The sequence below is a fragment of the Emiliania huxleyi genome (genome assembly GCF_000372725.1).
Source record: "Emiliania huxleyi CCMP1516 unplaced genomic scaffold EMIHUscaffold_247, whole genome shotgun sequence".
Classification (NCBI taxonomy): Eukaryota; Haptophyta; order Isochrysidales; family Noelaerhabdaceae; genus Emiliania; species Emiliania huxleyi.
The window spans coordinates 104,174-121,023 of NW_005200197.1; the positions used below are offsets into that span (position 1 = coordinate 104,174).

Here is a 16,850-nt window from a genome sequence, read left to right on the forward strand (position 1 = left end):
GAGGCGGAGCTCGAGGCGTGGCGCGCAGAGGCGAGCCAGACGGGTGCGAGGGAGGCGGCTGCGAGCGCGAGCTATCTCGAGGCGCGGGGGCCGTCCACTCCCGCCAGTCCCGTGTCGTGGCCGCTCAGATCTGGCCCTGCTACAGCTGCCTCCTCCTCGGTAGGCGAGGGACGGCTTCGTCGGCGCCATCCCGTCGTCGGAGCTGCTCGCTCGCGACGAGGCGGAGGGGCTGTGGCCGCTGGAACTCGACTCGGACCCGGAGGCGGAGAGTATGATCTGGGTCGATGAGATCAGCTGCATCGGCTGCAAGTTTTGCGCCACGGTCGCGCGCAGCACGTTCAGCATGGCGCGCGGGACGGTAGTGCCGTGGAGATACGGAGCTCACACACGCCCAGTCCCGCGATTGCACGGGGGCCCCGAAAGCTGAAGTTTGCGCGCGAGGCGCGTCCCCTCCCCCTCCAGGCCTCCGACGCCACGGACGAGGGCACCGCCCGGGCCGTGCAGCAGGGCGGCGACCACCCCGAGGTTGTGGAGGAGGCGATCTCGTCGTGCCCGGCGGACTGCATCCACAGGTGCTCGCGCGCCGAGCTGGAGGTGCTCGAGGAGCACCGCGACCTCTACCTCGCGGACATGCTCTCCCAGTTCCACGGCTGCGCCTCCTTCAGCGGCGGCGCGGGCGGCTCGCAGGCGGCGCCGCACTGGCGCGACCCGCTCGTGCACACGTCGTGGATGCACGGGCCGGAGTACGTCAAGAGCTCGCGGCTGCGCATGGCGGACCCGCTCGTGCGCGACCGCCCGGCGGGAGAGGAGCCGCCGCCCGCACAGGAGGCCTAGTGAGCGCGGCCACAACGACCGGGCGGTCTTTGCTCTTTCCGAAAACCGCGGCCCTTGCGGCCTGTCCGCACCGGGCAGCCTTCCGTCGGCTTTCTCTGTAATAGTGGAGCCTAAAGAAAGAAAGACAACCACGGCGTCAAACGTGAAACGAGGGAGCGGGAGAGTGACTCCCTCGGCAGCTCTGAGCACGAGCTCCCGCAGCTCCCTCCACCACACCGGTCACCGCAGAGACGGGGAGATCTGGAGAGCTAACGTAGAAGAGCTAACGTCTAAGGACAAAGGAAGTCCCCGAGGATCGAAGGATGCCAGCTCCAAGTTTCACTTTTCACAACCGTTTGCGCTCTCTTCACATAAACGCACAGCCCCGGGCCGCTCTCTTCACTCCGTGCACTGACGGTCGGCCGCCAGAAAACACGCCTGCGTGGATCGCGTCACACCAATCCTCGCTACCCAACGCGGCCAAAGGATATCCACCTTGAGAACCTCGACAAGGCTATGTATGTATGTAGGAGGCTCTCTTCACACCAGGCCCCCCCAACCTCGAGTGTCGAGAGAGCCTGCCAGAGCGGGCCGCCTCGACGCAGTCCGCGCTTACGGCCCCCCGACACCCCCTTCCCTTCGGACAGCTCTTCGGACAGCTCTTCGGACAGTTCGAGTAACGGGAGAGTTCCAACAGGTCGCCTGTTTGACGGACTGGCGCGCCGCATGCAGGCTGCCCGGCCACAAGCGCAGACGCTCGCGCCGCGAGGGTTCTGCACCGAGGCGATTCGGCCACTCATCCCGCAGCTCCAGCGCGACCTGCATCGGTTTCGCTCCATCACGCCTCAGCTCCTCGACGAGGCACGAGGCTTGCTGCCAGACGGCCCCGTCCGCGCTGCGCTTGCCATTGTCAACCGCACCGTCTGGTGGCTTCGCCCGACGGGCCGGCCGCGCTCGCCGATGCTCATATCGCTTGTGCACGACCTCCAGGAGCTGGCAGACGCGCACGAGCTTCCCGACCTCGAGCTCGTGGTCAACGTGGACGATTACCCGTTTGTGCCGCGCCCTGCGCCGTCGCCGGTGCGCTCGCCGCCTCCGCTCTTCTCCTTTTACCAGACGGCTCGGCACGCGGACCTGCTCTGCCCGAGCAGCTCCTTCCGCGAGGCATCGTTCGAGCGCGTGGCCGCCGTGTACGAGCGCCGCGCTCGGTCGACGCCGTGGGAGGCGCGCCGGCAGGTCGGCTTCTGGCAGGGCCACCCGTACTGCGGTAAGCACAAGTTTGGCCGCTGCTCCCGCTACCTGCTCTCCCACCTCTCGGCCCAGAGCGCGTCTCCGCTGCTCGACGTGGGGCTGACGTGGTACGAGCCTCGCCTCGACCTGTACCTCCGGCAGGAAGCGTCCGCCTCGGCAGCTCGTGGCGTGCCGTGCTCTGCCTCCGACCCTGCCCGCCGCCCGTGGCTGCAGGAGGAGTGCCGCTGCGCAGCCGGCTGGGCTCACCCCGGGGACCTGCCCCGCCGAGCCGCTCCGCTCGCGGTGCGACCCTGGGTGCAGATCGAGGACCACACGCGGTGGGCCCCGCCCGCCGGAGCCGTGGCCACGGACGGAGTACTACTACTAGAGCCTCGACCGTCGCGCCCTCTGCAGGTACCGCTACTTGCTCCAGCTCGACGGCCACACCGCCTCGTGGCGCTTCCAGTTCCTGCTCGCCAGCCACAGCCTCGTCCTCAAGCAGTGGTCCTACTACAGAGAGTACTACTACGCGGGGCTCGAGCCCGGAGTCCACTACCTCCCCTTCTGGACGCGCTCGGCCGCCGACGTCCTCGAGGTCCTCGAGAATGCGACGCGCGAGGATGCCTCCGTGCGCGAGCTCCCCGTCGCCGCCAGTCGCTTCACCCGAGACCACCTCAACCCGTACGCGAGGCAGTGCTACTGGCGGGCGCTCCTCGGCGCGTATGCCGAGCGCCTGGCCGAGCCGGGGGTGCGGCTCTCCCGCTGGCCTGCCGCCGCGCAGGTGCGGAAGGACGGCTCGTCCGAGGGGTGGTACCCTCGCGCGGACCGGCGGGGCGGCACCCTGCTCGACTGGGCGCGCGCCGAGGCGGCGTGGCGCAGCGCTGACGACGCGGTGATGCGCCGGGTCGTGCGCAGCCTTCGACGTCCAGCCGTGGCCTCAGAGCGGGTCGAACCAGCGACCGTTGGCCTGGCGAGGCGTGATGGCAAAGGGTCGAAGCGGCCGCGTCGGCCCCGCCGTTTGGCCAGCGCCAGCAACGTGCATTTACTGCGGGTGTGATTTGCTCAGGATATTTGCTGGTGGCGTGTAATTTTACGCATCTCGACGGTTTCGATACCATCGGGTGTGCATCGCATGGCCATGGGCGATACCCCCCCCTCTCGTGAGCGATGAAGGACAAGGAGAGTTCCAGTGTAAGTGTGTTTGAAAGTGCCACCCGCGCACCCCCACTCACCAGGCCGGCAAGTCTGCCCAGTTTGCCCACGGCCCCCACCCGCGGGCCGACCGTTTAAAGTAGTCGCGGACGGCAGCGCACGCCTCCTCCCGGTCTGGCGGGGTCTGGATGTCGCCGCGCAGCCTCTTGCGCAGCGTCCAGAAGAGGGACTCAAACGCGTCGTACTTTAGCAGCCGGTCCTGCTCGGGCAGTGGCGTGGCGGTGCCGTCGTGCCGCAGCCAGAGGAGACGCGGCCAGAGGCAGCGCAGCTCGGCTCGCATCGCGGCCACCCTGGCCGCGGGCACAGCGCGCAGCAGCGGCTCGAGCGTCGCGATCTGGCGCAGCGAGTCGTTCATTCGGAGAGCGAAGCTCGAGTAGGGGAGCAGCTCCTCGTACGCGCTCTCCACGCCGTCCATCATGATGAGGGGCACGCACCCCGCCGCCGCAGACTCGTACACGCGCGTCGAGAAGCCAAAGCCGGCGGCGGCGACGCAAAACTTCGAGGCGGACATCAGCTCGAAGTAGCGCTCTCGGTTGGCCTCGTGCCCCTCGCGCACCTGCGCGCAGGGCGCGGCCCCCGTTGAGGGGGGGGGGCGGAGGAGCCGCTGCCGCGTGGCCTCCGCGCACCAGGATGGCGCCCGAGGTGCGGTGAGCCTTGTACAGCCCCTGCCGGATGCCGAAGGAGTACTCGTACCTGTCCACAGACGCGACACGGCCGTCAGCAGCGGGCGCCGAGCCGGGCCACCGCCCGCTCGGCGCTCGCACGGGATGTGCAGGTTCAGCTTGCCTGTGGCCAGGGGGGGGGGGGGGCTTGCCAGGTTGGGAGTGGCGAGGCCCCCCCCCCCTCTCCCGGAAGGGGGGGGAGGGGCGAAAGGGAGGGGAAACCGGGGAGGGAAGGGAGGGGCGGAAGGGAAAGGAGGGGCGGAAGGGAAGGGAGGGGCGGCAGGGAAGGGAGGGGCGGCAGGGAAGGGAGGGGCGGCAGGGAAGGGAGGGGCGGCAGGGAAGGGAGGGGCGGAAGGGAAGGGAGGGGCGGCAGGGGAGGGAGGGGCGGCGGGACTCGCGGGAGGCGGGACGGGCTCTCGCCCAACACTCTCGGGTAATCTCGGCCGATCTCGGGGAATCTCGGCCGATCTCGGGGAGTGTCTCGCCCTGGAAGAAGGCGAGCGGCGGGTTGGCGATCCGCTGCCTGCCGTGGTGGTTGAGGAGCCCGGCCGGCACGCCCGAGTAGAGGACGGGCGGGCAGACGATGTCGTGGCCGTGCCGGTGGCCGCCGCGCTGCGCCTCGGCGGCTCCAAACACGTTGATGAAGATCGAAGCCTCGAGCTCCGGCAGCTTCGCGCGGATGCGCCACGCGCCCTGGTGGCAAGGATTACCCGAGATTACCCGAGACCACGCGCCCTGGTGGCAAGGATTACCCGAGATTACCCGAGATTACCCGAGATCACGCGCCCTGATGGCAAAGCACCCAAGGCTGCGACGGGTGATAATCAACTGATGGTTTGAGTCCTCAAGATCCGCCTGGTCGTGGCCAAACACCCACAAGTGGTCTGCGCCGCCCTTGCGGCTCCAGAACGGGCCGCTCTCCTTGATGTACTGCAGCGCCGCCTGCGGTCAAGAGCGCCGGTCGAGACCGCTTCGGCGCGCGGGCGGGCGGGCGGGGGGGGGGCGGGGGGGGGGGAGGGGTTCCCCCCCAAGGGCGCGCCTCGTGCACTCGCACGCCGGTCGGCAGGAGGTCGCGGAAGCCCCAGTTGAGCTGCCACATGCCGGAGGAGACGTGCACCTGTGTAATCTCGGGTAATCTCGGGTAATCTTCCACATGCCGGAGGAGGCGTGCACCTGGGTGGCGGGCTGGCTCTGCGCTCTCTCGGCTGCCCCTCTCGGCTGCGCCTCTCGGCCACCTCTCGGCTACGCCTCGCCGGCACGAGGAAGTAGTCTGCCTGCTCCGGGTCGAGCACGCGGTAGGCGGAGCGGAGGGCGCGGCGGTGGATGACTACGTCCTCGCCCCACAGGTCCATGTCCTGCCACCACCCGTGGCTGCCCGCCTGCAGCCAGCTGCCGAAGCGGCCCGGCAGCTCGTACACGTACAGCCTAGGCGCGCCCGCCGCCCACTTGCCGTCCTGCGCGCCGATGGGAGGAGGCAGCGGCGGCGGCGGAGAGGCGCCCTTGGGCGCCGCCCCGAGCGAGCAGTCGATGCCGTAGAAGCCTACTCGCGGTCAGGGTTAGGGTCAGGGCGCGGGTGAGGGTTAGGGCGCGGGTGAGGGTTAGGGTGAGGGTGCGGGTTAGGGTCAGGGTGAGGGTTAGCTGGCTCAGCAGGCGTCATCTGTAGCAGGTGCGCCTGGCTCGCAGCGGCACCAGTTGCGGAAGCACTCTCCGCGGCCCGAGCAGCCGTTGAGGCAGAAGTGGCGCGGCACGACGGCCGTCGACCGCTCGCACGCGTCGCCGTCGTAGCCCGGGTAGCAGAGGCAGCGGCAGCTCCCCTTTTTCTCGCACTTGCCCGCCGGCACACCCTTGGCCGGCATGCCGCCCGCCGGCGCCCAGACGCCGTGGCCGCTGCAGCGCTCCTTGGACTGGCCGGCGAGCGGGGCGAGCGTCGCGGCAAAGTACTCGGAGTTGGCCTCCAGCCCCCGTTGGTTGCGCTGCTGCTGGACCTGCAGCAGGGAGGGCCTCCCTCGCTCAACACGGGCCGCCCTCTCTCCGCCCCTCCCCTCTCCTCTCGCGCCCGCCGGCGCACCCAGCGCATCAGCGACTCGGGTAATCTCGGGTAATCTCGGGTAATCTCGGGTAATCTCGCACCCAGCGCATCAGCGACTCGTTGGCCGCGTTCATGACGTAGCAGGCGCGGTTGCCCATCACGCCGAGCGACTCGCACGCGCGAAGGCATTCGCACGAGACGGGTGCGCGAGACCGCCCGTCGATCAGGCACGGCGACGCGACCGGGGCCGCCGCCGTCTGGACCATGCCGACCAGCGCAGCGCACTCGGAAAGGAGCGGCGACCCGCAGCTCGCCCCACCCATGAAGGGCGGGCATGCGCACTCCCCAAGCCCGGGGTTGCACACGCCGCCATTCTTGACGCAGTCGGCCGGGCACGGCTTGGGCGCCGGCTTTGACGCGGCTGCGGTCCTTTGGTTGCGCATCGCGTTGGCGACGATGTTGACCGGCAGCACGGCATGTGCAAGCAGCTCCGCCGGATTGTTGATGTCAAAGCCATCGACAGGCTTCGGAGCACCACCACCGTGCGGCCAGCGCCCGCCCATGCCGCTGCCGACAGGACTGCTGATGCTAACTATCCTGGGCGCCTGCTCGGAGCGGCCCGTGATGTAGAGCGCGAGGGCGCACAGCGCGAGGAGGCCGCCGCCGAGGAGGCGGCTCATAAGCAGCCCCAGGCCTGCGCGTCCGACCGCTACTGCGCCTGCGCTACTGCGCTGGAGTACCTCGCCGCGCCGACGACAGCGGTGGAATTGAAGAATTTTAAAGCGGCGTGGGGACTGGCGCGCACTGGCACTAACACAGGTACACCACGGGAGCCAATTGAAGAAAAGGGAGCGTATACGAAACAAGAACACAACGCACTCTCTCACATGACAAGCGATCCAGAAAGAAAAGGCAAGGCTGTTCAGCACTACTTTCTCCCACTTTCTCCGGGGTGCCACACGGTGCACACCACAGGCGCATTCTAGAGGGGGAAAAGAAACGGGGAATGAGGGGCCCCGCCACGAGAAGTGCGTTCTGGGGATGCAGAGCGTGCAAGGCGGCTAGGGATGCGGCCGCAAAAGAGGCGCGTGGGGCAATGGGGGCGCGTGGGGAAATGGGGGCGATAGCCCAATGTGAGGAGGAGAATCGGAGAACTGAGAGACTGGGACGACTGGACACAAGAAGACAGTGATGAAGACCACCGCCTCTAGCTTCGATCTATAGTAAGCAATCGCCTCCAGGAGCCCGCCTCTCTCCCAGTCCCTCAGGCCTTCTGGTATCCCTTTGCGGTGCGCATTCTCAATCTGCTGCAGCGCGGGTTTGCAGTCGCATAGCACTAAGCACCTCCGCGATTGCGCATCGCTCGCGCTCGCCATTTTGCGTAAGTATGCGAGTATCGCGTACATCTCCGCGTCTATCGGCTCCCACATGTTCGGCAGCTTTCCTCCCCACATTCCCGCCCCAAACGCTGTCCGTATCTCCCCTTCTTCACAGGGTCCGATTCCGTTGGGATCCTTTACCACAGTGCGTCTCCCGGGACGCTCTTTCCGAATCGTGTCGGTCCTTCGAACACGCCGTACGCCACCCTAGGGTTCGGCACGTACTTTCCATCCTCCCGCCATTTTGTCTTCATGGTCCTTTCCTCCGTCCGTCGCCGCAAAGTGTGTGAACTGGTGTGAGACGTGCAGCGCGAGGCATGTCTGCGCTACTTTCACGTTCAGGGCTCGTCCCTTCCCCGACCGCAGCGGCTCGCTCTCTTTTCCCATCTTAATTCGCTTTCCTTTGCCGTCCGTCAGCTCTCCCCCCGTCTCAAATTCGTGTCGTATCGGAGCAAGAAGCGCGTTAGGGGGTCCTCCTGTAGCTCCCCTACTCTGATCGCGCTCGCCCCGTATCCGTGCCCCACAAACAGCTCGTAGTCTTCTTTCTGCCAGTTTATGTGTCTCTGGGGCGCCCCCTCTGGGAACAACGTCTCATCCGCCCCGAGGCTCCCCTCCTGTCGCTCCCTCTTCTGTCTCTCCATCATCTTTCTCACCGCGTCCTTCGTGATCTTATTTTGCTCCATTGCTCGGGTATCTCCTCCTCCCATGTCGCGTTCGTATCGAGGCCCGGGGTCCCCTCTAGCTTTATCACTCGCTGGTCCCCTTCCTCTCTCGACCCCAGGTGCGTGCCGCTGTCTTGCGCCGGTTTCTTCCCTCCGAGGTAGAGCGTCCTGGCCTTCCCCTCCACTCGGATGTCCGTCCTGGTTCGCCCTTCTTCGAACGTGTGTTCTGTCATGTTGGAGCGGCCGCACATTGCTCGGTACCCCCCCTGCACTTTTAAGCCCGTCCCTGCTGCTAGGGGGGGGGGGGGTCTGACCCCCCCAGCAGCAGAGCGCTGCTGCCGGGGGGGGGGGTCGCGACCCCCCCAGCAGCAGAGCGCTGCTGCTGGGGGGGGTCCCGACCCCCCCAGCAGCAGAGAGCGCACTGGACCCAGCTCCCGCCTCCCGCCCCCTCGGCTCGTGTTTGAGCGGTACGCTCGAGGCGGTTGTGTTCACCGCGCCTTCGAGCCCAATCCACCTTCGTCGTGTCGAGTGCTGGCGTTTTACTAAACACTTGTGACCATGTGAGTCTATCTTGTACTACCACACATAGGCGCGTATAGTGAGCCACTCACTCGGGCGTCTCGCTGACGTTGATCGATCAGCGCTGATCTCCCTAGCCTATCGCCCACCCGCTCGATCCTCGGTTCGCTCGCTTGTCGCAAATCGATCGACTGAGCTGTCATCCAGGCGGCCTTTTCTTTTTTCGAAAACGCGCGCGCGCCCGTCGCGGCAAAACTGTCAGGTCCGCCGCAACGCGTCGCCGCAATGGCGGGCAGAGGCGCCGCGAGGCACGAGAGGCGTAGAAGAGAGGCTGGCGTGCCCCGCACCGCCCGGTTGGCAGTAGGAGGCCCCGCCGGTGAGACCACTGATTTTGAGAGAGAGATTTTTAGCAATACCAAACAACTCTAACACTCACACGTCATTTGGGGCCTTGCCGACCATAAATTCTCGCAACTCGAACGCATGCTACTTACAGCTGCTGTCTGTACAGAGATGCCAGCACCCCCCACAGGCAGAGCGCTGCTGCTGGGGGGGTCCCGACCCCCCCAGCAGCAGAGCGCTGCTGCTGGGGGGGTACCGAGCAGTGTGCGGCCGCTCTTGGGTCCGCTCGTGCACACCCCGTTTACCTCCCTGCTGTATTCAATGAATCGATCGAGCACGTCGCTCCACGCACGACGGAGCATTACTCTTTCCGTCGCACGTCTCTAGTGCTCTGTCCGCCTGCGCTGCCTCCGGCCCCGAACTACCTAGTCTTCTGCGGTGTTCTAGCCACTCTCGGAAGGACGCCGCTTGCCGTCTCACGCCTTGCGCGTGCATTAGCTCCCGCTCCCATGTGATAGCGAGATCACCGACAAATCCTACGCTCTCCATCTTATCGTGCCACACGAAGAAAGAAAGAAAGAAAACGGACAACCCTAGGGAGAGTTGAACAAAAACGCGTACTATTTCTTTTCGTTGCCCCTACCTGGGCAGCGAGCTTGCAGCGAAGAAGGCTCAGGCCAAGCTGAGTGAGGGGCGCAGCCATGGCCAACCTGCGCGTCGCCTTGCTCTTGCTAGTCGGCCTCTCCTGCGTCGCCGGCCTGCTGCCGGGCGCCGCCCCGGCGCGAGGCGCCGCCGCGGGGCAGCAGCGCGCCGGCTCGGTCACCATGGCGGGCGCCGCGGCGCTCGCCAAGAAGACCACGGTGCTCGAGGGTGTCAAGGAGAACATGGACGGCTCGGCGCTGATGTTTTGCGTGCGCTCCGAGGGCCTGCGGGTGAACGAGCTCAACGACCTGCGCATGAAGCTACCGGAGGGCGTCCGCCTCCAGTGCGTGAAGAACACGCTCGTCAACATCGCCGCAAAGGACTTTGAGCAGTTCAACGCCGAGGGCCTCGACGGCCTGCTGCACTACTCCAACTATTGGTTCTTCGCGACCGAGGCGGGCATGCGGGACTCGATCAAGGTGTGGAAGACCTTCACCGAGGAGTCCGGGAGGAAGGCGCGATCTCCTCCGCGCCCCGCCCCCCTCCCCCACCCCTCTCCGCCAGCGGCCGCCGCCCCGCGCGCCCCCCCTTCCCCCATCTCAGCCGGCGGCCTCCACCCCCCTCCCAAGCCGCGCCGCCCCCGACCCCGCCCTCTGCCTCCCGCGTGCAGGAGAGCGGCGAGATCGTCGGCGGCATCTTTGACGCGCAGGTCCTTGACGGCAAGGGCGTGGAGGCGGTGAGCAAGCTTCCCACGAAGCAGGAGCTCATGGGCAAGACTGCGCTGCTGCTTAAGGCCCTGCCGACCAAGCTGGCGCGCTCGCTCAACGAGGCGGGCGCGGTCCGGATCGCGCGCGGGCTGGAGCAGGCGCGCGGCCAGAAAATGGTGCGTGCGGTCAAGGCCGCCTCCGAGAAGCTCCCGTGAGGCCCGTCGCTCGTTTGAAGGTCGGCGGTCGTGAGAGCGCAGAGGTTGCCGAGAGAGGCGCCGCGCTCTGGTGGAGCCGGCGGGGCGCAGCGGTGCGCAGGCTGGGGCGGTGCGTGTGTGTGCGAGCCGCCTTTCGTGTTTCGGGGTGTATACGCCTTGCGCACCTTGCCAAAAACCGCGGGGTTGACGTCACACAGCGCCTGCAATGATGATTTAAACAGCATTCACTGAATCAGCCCGGCTCGTAGTCCGCGCCCCTGTAGCCGTCCTGTGTGCGTGTGCGCGCCGCGGGCACAGCCACAGGCCAAACCCACGCAGTGAAACCACCCCGGGGCCAACCGTCTTCGGTTTCGTCGTCCATAGTGCACTATAACCCACGAAACCCGAATAAAAAAACGTGCGCCCCTTCGAGTGTATCTCTTGAGTGTTGCTCTGGAGCGTCCGGTTCAACACGCGCTCGCGAGCTCGCGTCTGCTGGCGCCCAGAGAACGTGTTGCACCTCGCGCTCCCGGCGGAGCCCAACTGCTCGCACTCGACAAGGCAGTCCATCCACTCGCGGCAGCTGAAGTCGAACTTCCACTCAATGCGGCTCGCGCCGGGTTGTGAGCTCGGCGAGCGAGGTCGGAGAGCGACCTCCAGTTGGCCCAAGCCGCACGCCACTGAGGCAGAGCGGCCGTGCGCGTACGACGCCGTACGCGCACGGCCACTCTGCACCGACCGCAGCGCTGCAATTGCGACCGCAGTGGCTCAGCTCAGCCAGGGCTCGCTCGCCCGAGCTCGGAGCCGCCGGCGGTCATGGGCAGCAAGAAAGGTTTGACGCGTCGCTCGGTGCAGGAGGGCACTGCAGTGGAGGTGCAGCGGCCGTCCGGCGCGTGCGCGATGGGCTGCAGCTTCATTGGCAGCTACCAGAGCGCGTCTGGAGCGCTGCCATTGTGTGACCCACGTCCAAGCGGCGCTTCCGGCCTGTTCCGCGCCTCTTTTTACGCTTTTCATTGGTTTGGGGGGGACGAGGTCTCATCAACTTCGAAACCGCCTTTGAAAGGGGGCAAATGCGTCCGTCCCTGAGACGGTTGGGAAGGGGGTGGTTTCACTGCGCACAGCGCCAGCGGGGTGCCGCAGCGCGCAGGGCGAGACCGAGCGAGCGGCGGCGCCGGCGGGGCGGGGCCGACCGGGCGTGCGCGTGCGGGTCCAAGACCGGCCACGCGGCCACCCCGCCGCCTAAAGCAGTTAAGTACCCGCGCGCGCGCGCGCGCGCGCGCGCGCGCGCGCCGCCCTTAGGGTTGTCAAACGTCGTGTTAACTTTGGGCCTCGTAACAGTTGCACTATTGTTGGCTGAAATCCTCAACGTTGTTCAAGTGTTCTCCCCAGCCCAAGCTGTTACTGTTTGTTACTGTTGTTACTGTTGTTCAGTGGTCAGCAAGCAGAAAATGCCAAAAAACCCGGGTAAAACCCGAAAATGACCTGTGGGTTTTCCCGGGTAGGCATTTTCGGGTATTACCCGCACTGGACACTCTAGAGATCGTCGTGGGTCACTGCCAGGCCTTCCTTATTGTTGTTCAGCCGGCCTAACGTTAGCTACTGTTGTTGGGGAGCCCCACTGTTGTTCTGTTGTTACTGTTAACACTAGCAACACTGTTAAGCTCTCTTAACGTTTGACAACCCTCTATAACGCCCTCTACACGGCTACGCGCTCGGGGGTAGCGGCCTCTCTCTAAGTCTCAACCGAACAAACATGAGAAACAAGCCGCCACTCGCTTGCTTTTTTTATTCCTGTCCCCCCAGCTGTCCTCCGTCCCCCGCGCGGGCCGATATGGCGATAACGGATAAGGGCCGGCGCAGTCCGGAATCGCCAATCTTCAATCTAGCATGGAGCCACGAGACCGAGGTGGGCGTCGCCCGCGGTTGGCGCGGGCAGGGGAGGCCGCTACTCTGTACGCTGGTGGCGGGTGCACACCACTCACCACGCCAGGGGCGGCGAGGATGATAACCTGTAGAATGCTACTCTGTATTCGCTGTCGATCTATCCTGCAGCTGCACCCCCGACGACTGACCACGCCGGCGAGTTGATCCGTTCGTCCCTCCCCCTGGCCTCGGCCAGCTTCGCCGCCACGCTCCCCAGTGTGGCTGATGCCTTGCTCCCTTCTGTGCGGTCGGCGCTGTGACATCTCGAGCCGGGCGATACCAAAGCGAACTGCTTCCGGAGGGCGGCCATGCGAGTTTCTCGCTCCTGGTGCGCCTTCACCTCGCGCTCTGCTGCGAGCCTCTCACCCATGCGCATTTGCGCTTCCGCGCCAGTCAGCAGGGCCCGCCTCTCCGCCTCTCTCTCCGACTCTCGGCGGTCGGCGGCGTGACTCGCATCCCGCAGCACGTCCGCCTTGTCTTCACGCTCGGCCTCGATGACGAGTGCTCTCTCCACCCGCGTCCTCCAGAGGTCCTGCTGCCGCGACTCCTCACGAGCTGCTTCGGCCATCGCCCTGGCCTCGCGCGCCACGTCCTCCATCTCGCGCCTCGCGGCTTGCTCGGCCGCCTTGACAGCTCGCATCCCGGACGCCCGCCGGGGCGCGCCGGACCCCACCGCAGCCATTCGCCGTGCCTGCTCGGCTGCGGCGCGGCGTGCAGCGGAGGCCAGCGCCTCCCTCCTCGACCGCTCCTCCGCTTCACGTCTGGCCTTGAGCTCGGCCCGCGCCCGCGTCTTGTCCTCCCTGGCAAGCCGCGCCCTCTCCTCCTCTGCAGCTCTCTCCCTCTCCTCCGCCTCGCGCTTTGCTCTGGCCCGTGCCCGCTCCGCCGCCAGCCGCGCGCGCATGGCCTCGCGTTCGCGCTCCTCTTGGTCCAAGAGAGCCGCGGCCGCCTCCTTCGCCGCCGCTGCCTGAGCCGCCCGCCGCTTTGCCTCCAAGGCGAGCCTGGCGTCCGCCTCTGCCGCCTAGAGAGGCGCAGCGCGGTCAGGTGTGAAGTGCTTGCGGATAGTCACGGGTGCTAGGCGACGCAGACCTCGGCTACCAGAGTCGCCTCGATGCGCCTCCGACGGTGCCCGCGGGCGCGTTGCGCTCCCTGCAGTCTCCGTAGCGAAGCCTGCAGCCTCACCGCAGCACCGCGTTGCCGCAGAGAGTCACGCCGGCGCCTCTCAGCGTCTACAAGCTCCTTCACCGCCGACGTGCGCACCTGCAGCTTGGCCGCCTTGGACAGCACGGCCTCGACAGCGCGCAAGTCCTCCGATTCGTGGGTCTCTGCCCACCTGGCTGCGATTGACTTGAGCTGCTCCCTCGCCGCTCCCTCCGCCTCCCTCTTGGCCTTCTTGGCCTGCCGCCGAGCCTCCTCGCGAATCAAGCGCGCCCGCTCGCGCAAAAGCCAGGCAAAGTGCTCGCGTGCCTTCCAGCCACGACTACGGCACTGTATGATGTTGGCCGCGAGCGCTTTGCGTCCCTCCGGTGTCGCCTCCCTCCACTGCCGTCGCCGCGCCTCTGCCGCCCCGCGCCGCTCGGCCAGAAGCTTGACGAACTGCGCGGCTCGCCTCGAGAGCGGTGCTACCCACTCGTCGGGTATCGCTCCACTCTCCACGAGCCGCTGGATTTCTCTCTCCACGAGCCGCTGGATTTCTGCGGCGGGCTGCGCCGCATCGAGACGCTCCTCGCCGCTCCACGCAGCCTCGAGCTCTGCCCACTGCCGCTCCCAGCCGTGGGAGTCGGAGCCATCCAGCTCGAGCATCTCGATGGCGCGCTGCTCCGCTGCGTCATGCGAGAGGCCGGAGGCAAGCCCCTCGCGCACGAGGAGCTGTCGCGCCTCCATCATATGTGCGTGCGCGGTGGCGGTTTACCGTTTCAATGAGTGAAGTTTGCCACGCTTTAGGCCTTGTCTTCTTTCTCCAGTGTACGACATTCGGCGGCGGCTTCTCGCCGCCTGCAGTTGCAAAGATCAACTGCCTTGCGCGCAAGGCTCAACGCTCGGGCGTTGACCGCACCGCGTACCCTCCCCACTCCCGCCTCTCATTTGTGTCACACCACGCGGAACGCATCTCCATCGCTTCGGTGAAGGGGGTGAACCGTGCCATCCTCGATCGCCGTGCTAAGCTCGCTTCCGAGCTCTCACGCCGCGCGTAGGGCCCCTAGGGGCCTAGAGAACACAACCCCCTCTCTCTTTTCTCTCCAGTGTATGTAGCTCTTACGTACATTCCCGTAGGAGACTCTGCTGACAGGGTTTGCGATGAGGAGCGACCCGAAGGGTTTCTCAGAGGTTAGTGCACCACTAACCGCCGAAGCGCAAGCGCTGGGAGCAAGAACACTACGACCTGGGTCGGGCTCATACTAGCACCCCACCTCGCGAGCCGACGTTCTGGCTCAGCGAGGCTGCTGCGGAGCACTCGCGGACCGGTTCTTCTGGTCCAGCGAGGCCGCTGCGGGGCACCCGGCGGCTCGGGTCACGTCTCATCGCAAACTCGGTCGAGCAGGAAGGAGGTAAGGTGTGTGCGTGTGGGAGGCGGCGCGGCACTGTAGGAGCGGCGGTACGGCGGCACGGCGGTAACGCACGGCAGGAGGGACGGCGAATAAATGGCAAGGGCGGCGAGGCGCGGAAGGAGCGGCACGGTAAGGAGCGGCGGCACGGCGGCAGACCACGGCAGCGAACGGCGGAGCATTGGGCGGCGGGTCAAACGACTGAGCAGAGGGCTTTCTCAGTTTAGGTTTATTGTTGGCAAATCAAGACACAGAGCTCACACAGAATCACAGCGGGAGGAAAGCGGCGAGTCGCAATTCTTGCGGTCTCTCTCAGTGACCAAGAGTCGGCCGGCGCGAAGCGACGACCGCCGAGCTTTAGGTCGCCGACATCCAGCCGGAGCTGCGAGTCCACACACGGAAGCCTCTTGGGCGAATGCACTGGGACAGTGTTTTCGCAGAGACTACCTCATTTGCTACTCCCCCCAGGAAGGGGGGGTTGTGTGGGAAGCCAAAGGAGGTTTTTGGCTTCCCACATTTGTGATGGGTCGAAATCGGCCCGCCGCATTGATTGTCGAATCGGTGTAACGAATCGAGAGAGAGAGACGCGAGGGCCCAAGAGGCCCTTGGGCTCGCCTGCAGAGCGTCTCTCTCTTGCCATTCTGCTTGTCTGTTTTGTGGCCTCTTCTCTCGTCTGTCGGTGTTTTGTCCCACCCTGAGCATTGTGCTCTTCCCGCCCGGGGTTGTGCTGTCTTCCTCCTCCTCCGCCGTGTGCCGGGGAGTCGTCAGGCAGTTCACTTTGGGGGCTACGGGTATCCCCCCTGGCTATACTTTGAGATTAGGCATCAAAAGTGGTTCACAGTGGAGGCGGTCGCCGCCCTAAGTACCACTAGCACTACCAGTAGCTCTGGGGGGGCCGCAAAGGAACACCTTCTCTCGAAACAGAAAGAAATGTTAAAAAGAATTTTACAACAAAACTCCCTCGCACAACACTGGGCACGGGACTGGTGCGCACTGGCACTAACAAGGTACACAAAAAAGAAAATGCTTCCGTCCGACGCTATACCCCTCCATTCGGAGAAAGGGGGCAGTATGCGGAGCTTCCCTTCTGTCCCTTTTGTCCTCGTGCTGCTGCAACTGGCCCTCGTCACGGCCTTTGAAACGCCGTCCACATGCGGCGCTGTTAGAGACGCCTTCCTGAGCGGCGCCTGCTGCACCGCCTCCGACGACAGCGCTGTGTCGGTCGAGGTCATCGCTGTAAGCGGACCTCCTGCACCCCCCCTGAGCCCGCCTACGCCCGAAGCCCCAACCGCTGGCTTCGCCTCCTGCGCAAATGTCGTGGTTGGTGGAGGCACGGGCGGCCTCTACACGGCCTACCGGATGATTTTCGACGCCGGCATCAACGCCAGCGAGGTCTGCATCTTTGAGGCTGACTCTGAAATGTTCGGCAGAATCAAGTCGCTGAGGGGCCTCGGCGACCAGAAGGATCTCGTCGTCGACGGTGCTCTCTCCTCCTTCTCAGCTCCTCCATATTACCCCTTGGTCGTTCCCACTCATCTGCACGTGTCCCTCTGACACGCCCTACCCGTGCCGCCGCCGCCCTCAAACGCTCCACACCACAGCTGCCCTCTGTAGCCACCGCCCTTACCGTCGACGCCATTCGGATGCATCGCTCTCTCCCTCCCCCCAGCCCCCCGACCCCGCCGCCGCCGCCGCCGCCGCCGCCGCCGCCGCCGCCGCCGCCGCCGCCGCCGCCGCCGCCGCCGTCGCCACCGCCGCCGTTGCAGCCACCCTCGCTGCATCCACGCTGGTCGGCGCGGCCGCCGCCGCGCGCTCGCCGCCGCCACCCGCTTCACCGCCGTTGACGCCCTCGCCGCCGCCACCCGCTTCACCGCCCTTGACAGCCCTCGCCCTTGGCGCCACCGTTTCAGACCCTCCCCGCCGCCCCTCCCGCCCCATTCAGTCGGAGGTTACCGCACTTTCGACACGATCTCGCCGCGGACGCAATTACCTC

At 66.1% G+C, this 16,850-nt stretch overlaps 5 protein-coding genes across 5 annotated transcripts in view; 4 read left to right on the plus strand and 1 right to left on the minus strand.

The window, feature by feature from the left end:
- Window positions 1-265: 265 nt before the first annotated feature.
- Window positions 266-612, plus strand: EMIHUDRAFT_48350 (hypothetical protein; the record flags this gene model as incomplete). Its single annotated transcript, XM_005778369.1, has 2 exons — window positions 266-358; window positions 484-612. Coding segments are annotated over 2 exons (222 nt in total), but the record flags the coding sequence as incomplete, so codon positions are not given.
- Window positions 613-1,382: 770 nt separating this feature from the next.
- EMIHUDRAFT_457461 (hypothetical protein) lies at window positions 1,383-3,131 on the plus strand (the record flags this gene model as incomplete). Its single annotated transcript, XM_005778370.1, has 3 exons — window positions 1,383-2,381; window positions 2,458-3,033; window positions 3,110-3,131. The coding sequence occupies exons 1-3, from the start codon at window positions 1,540-1,542 to the stop codon at window positions 3,129-3,131; spliced, it is 1,440 nt and encodes a 479-aa protein (XP_005778427.1). The 5' UTR covers window positions 1,383-1,539.
- A 140-nt stretch (window positions 3,132-3,271) lies between these two features.
- On the minus strand, window positions 3,272-7,400 carry EMIHUDRAFT_237278 (hypothetical protein; the record flags this gene model as incomplete). Its single annotated transcript, XM_005778371.1, has 10 exons — window positions 3,272-3,811; window positions 3,882-3,920; window positions 4,473-4,610; window positions 4,791-4,859; window positions 4,966-5,034; window positions 5,177-5,342; window positions 5,607-5,902; window positions 6,048-6,640; window positions 6,889-6,928; window positions 7,119-7,400. 10 exons carry the CDS (start codon window positions 7,398-7,400, stop codon window positions 3,272-3,274), a joined length of 2,232 nt encoding a protein of 743 aa, XP_005778428.1.
- Window positions 7,401-9,508: 2,108 nt separating this feature from the next.
- On the plus strand, window positions 9,509-10,646 carry EMIHUDRAFT_443529 (hypothetical protein). The gene is made up of 2 exons (XM_005778372.1): window positions 9,509-10,005; window positions 10,161-10,646. The coding sequence occupies exons 1-2, from the start codon at window positions 9,550-9,552 to the stop codon at window positions 10,410-10,412; spliced, it is 708 nt and encodes a 235-aa protein (XP_005778429.1). The 5' UTR covers window positions 9,509-9,549; the 3' UTR covers window positions 10,413-10,646.
- A 5,282-nt stretch (window positions 10,647-15,928) lies between these two features.
- EMIHUDRAFT_115314 (hypothetical protein) overlaps window positions 15,929-16,850 on the plus strand; it is a gene marked incomplete at both ends in the record, with an annotated part of 4,198 nt that continues 3,276 nt past the window's right edge. Inside the window, one exon of the mRNA XM_005778373.1 lies at window positions 15,929-16,337. Coding sequence (XP_005778430.1) covers window positions 15,929-16,337 — 409 coding nt within the window. The remainder of the gene's footprint in view (window positions 16,338-16,850) is intronic.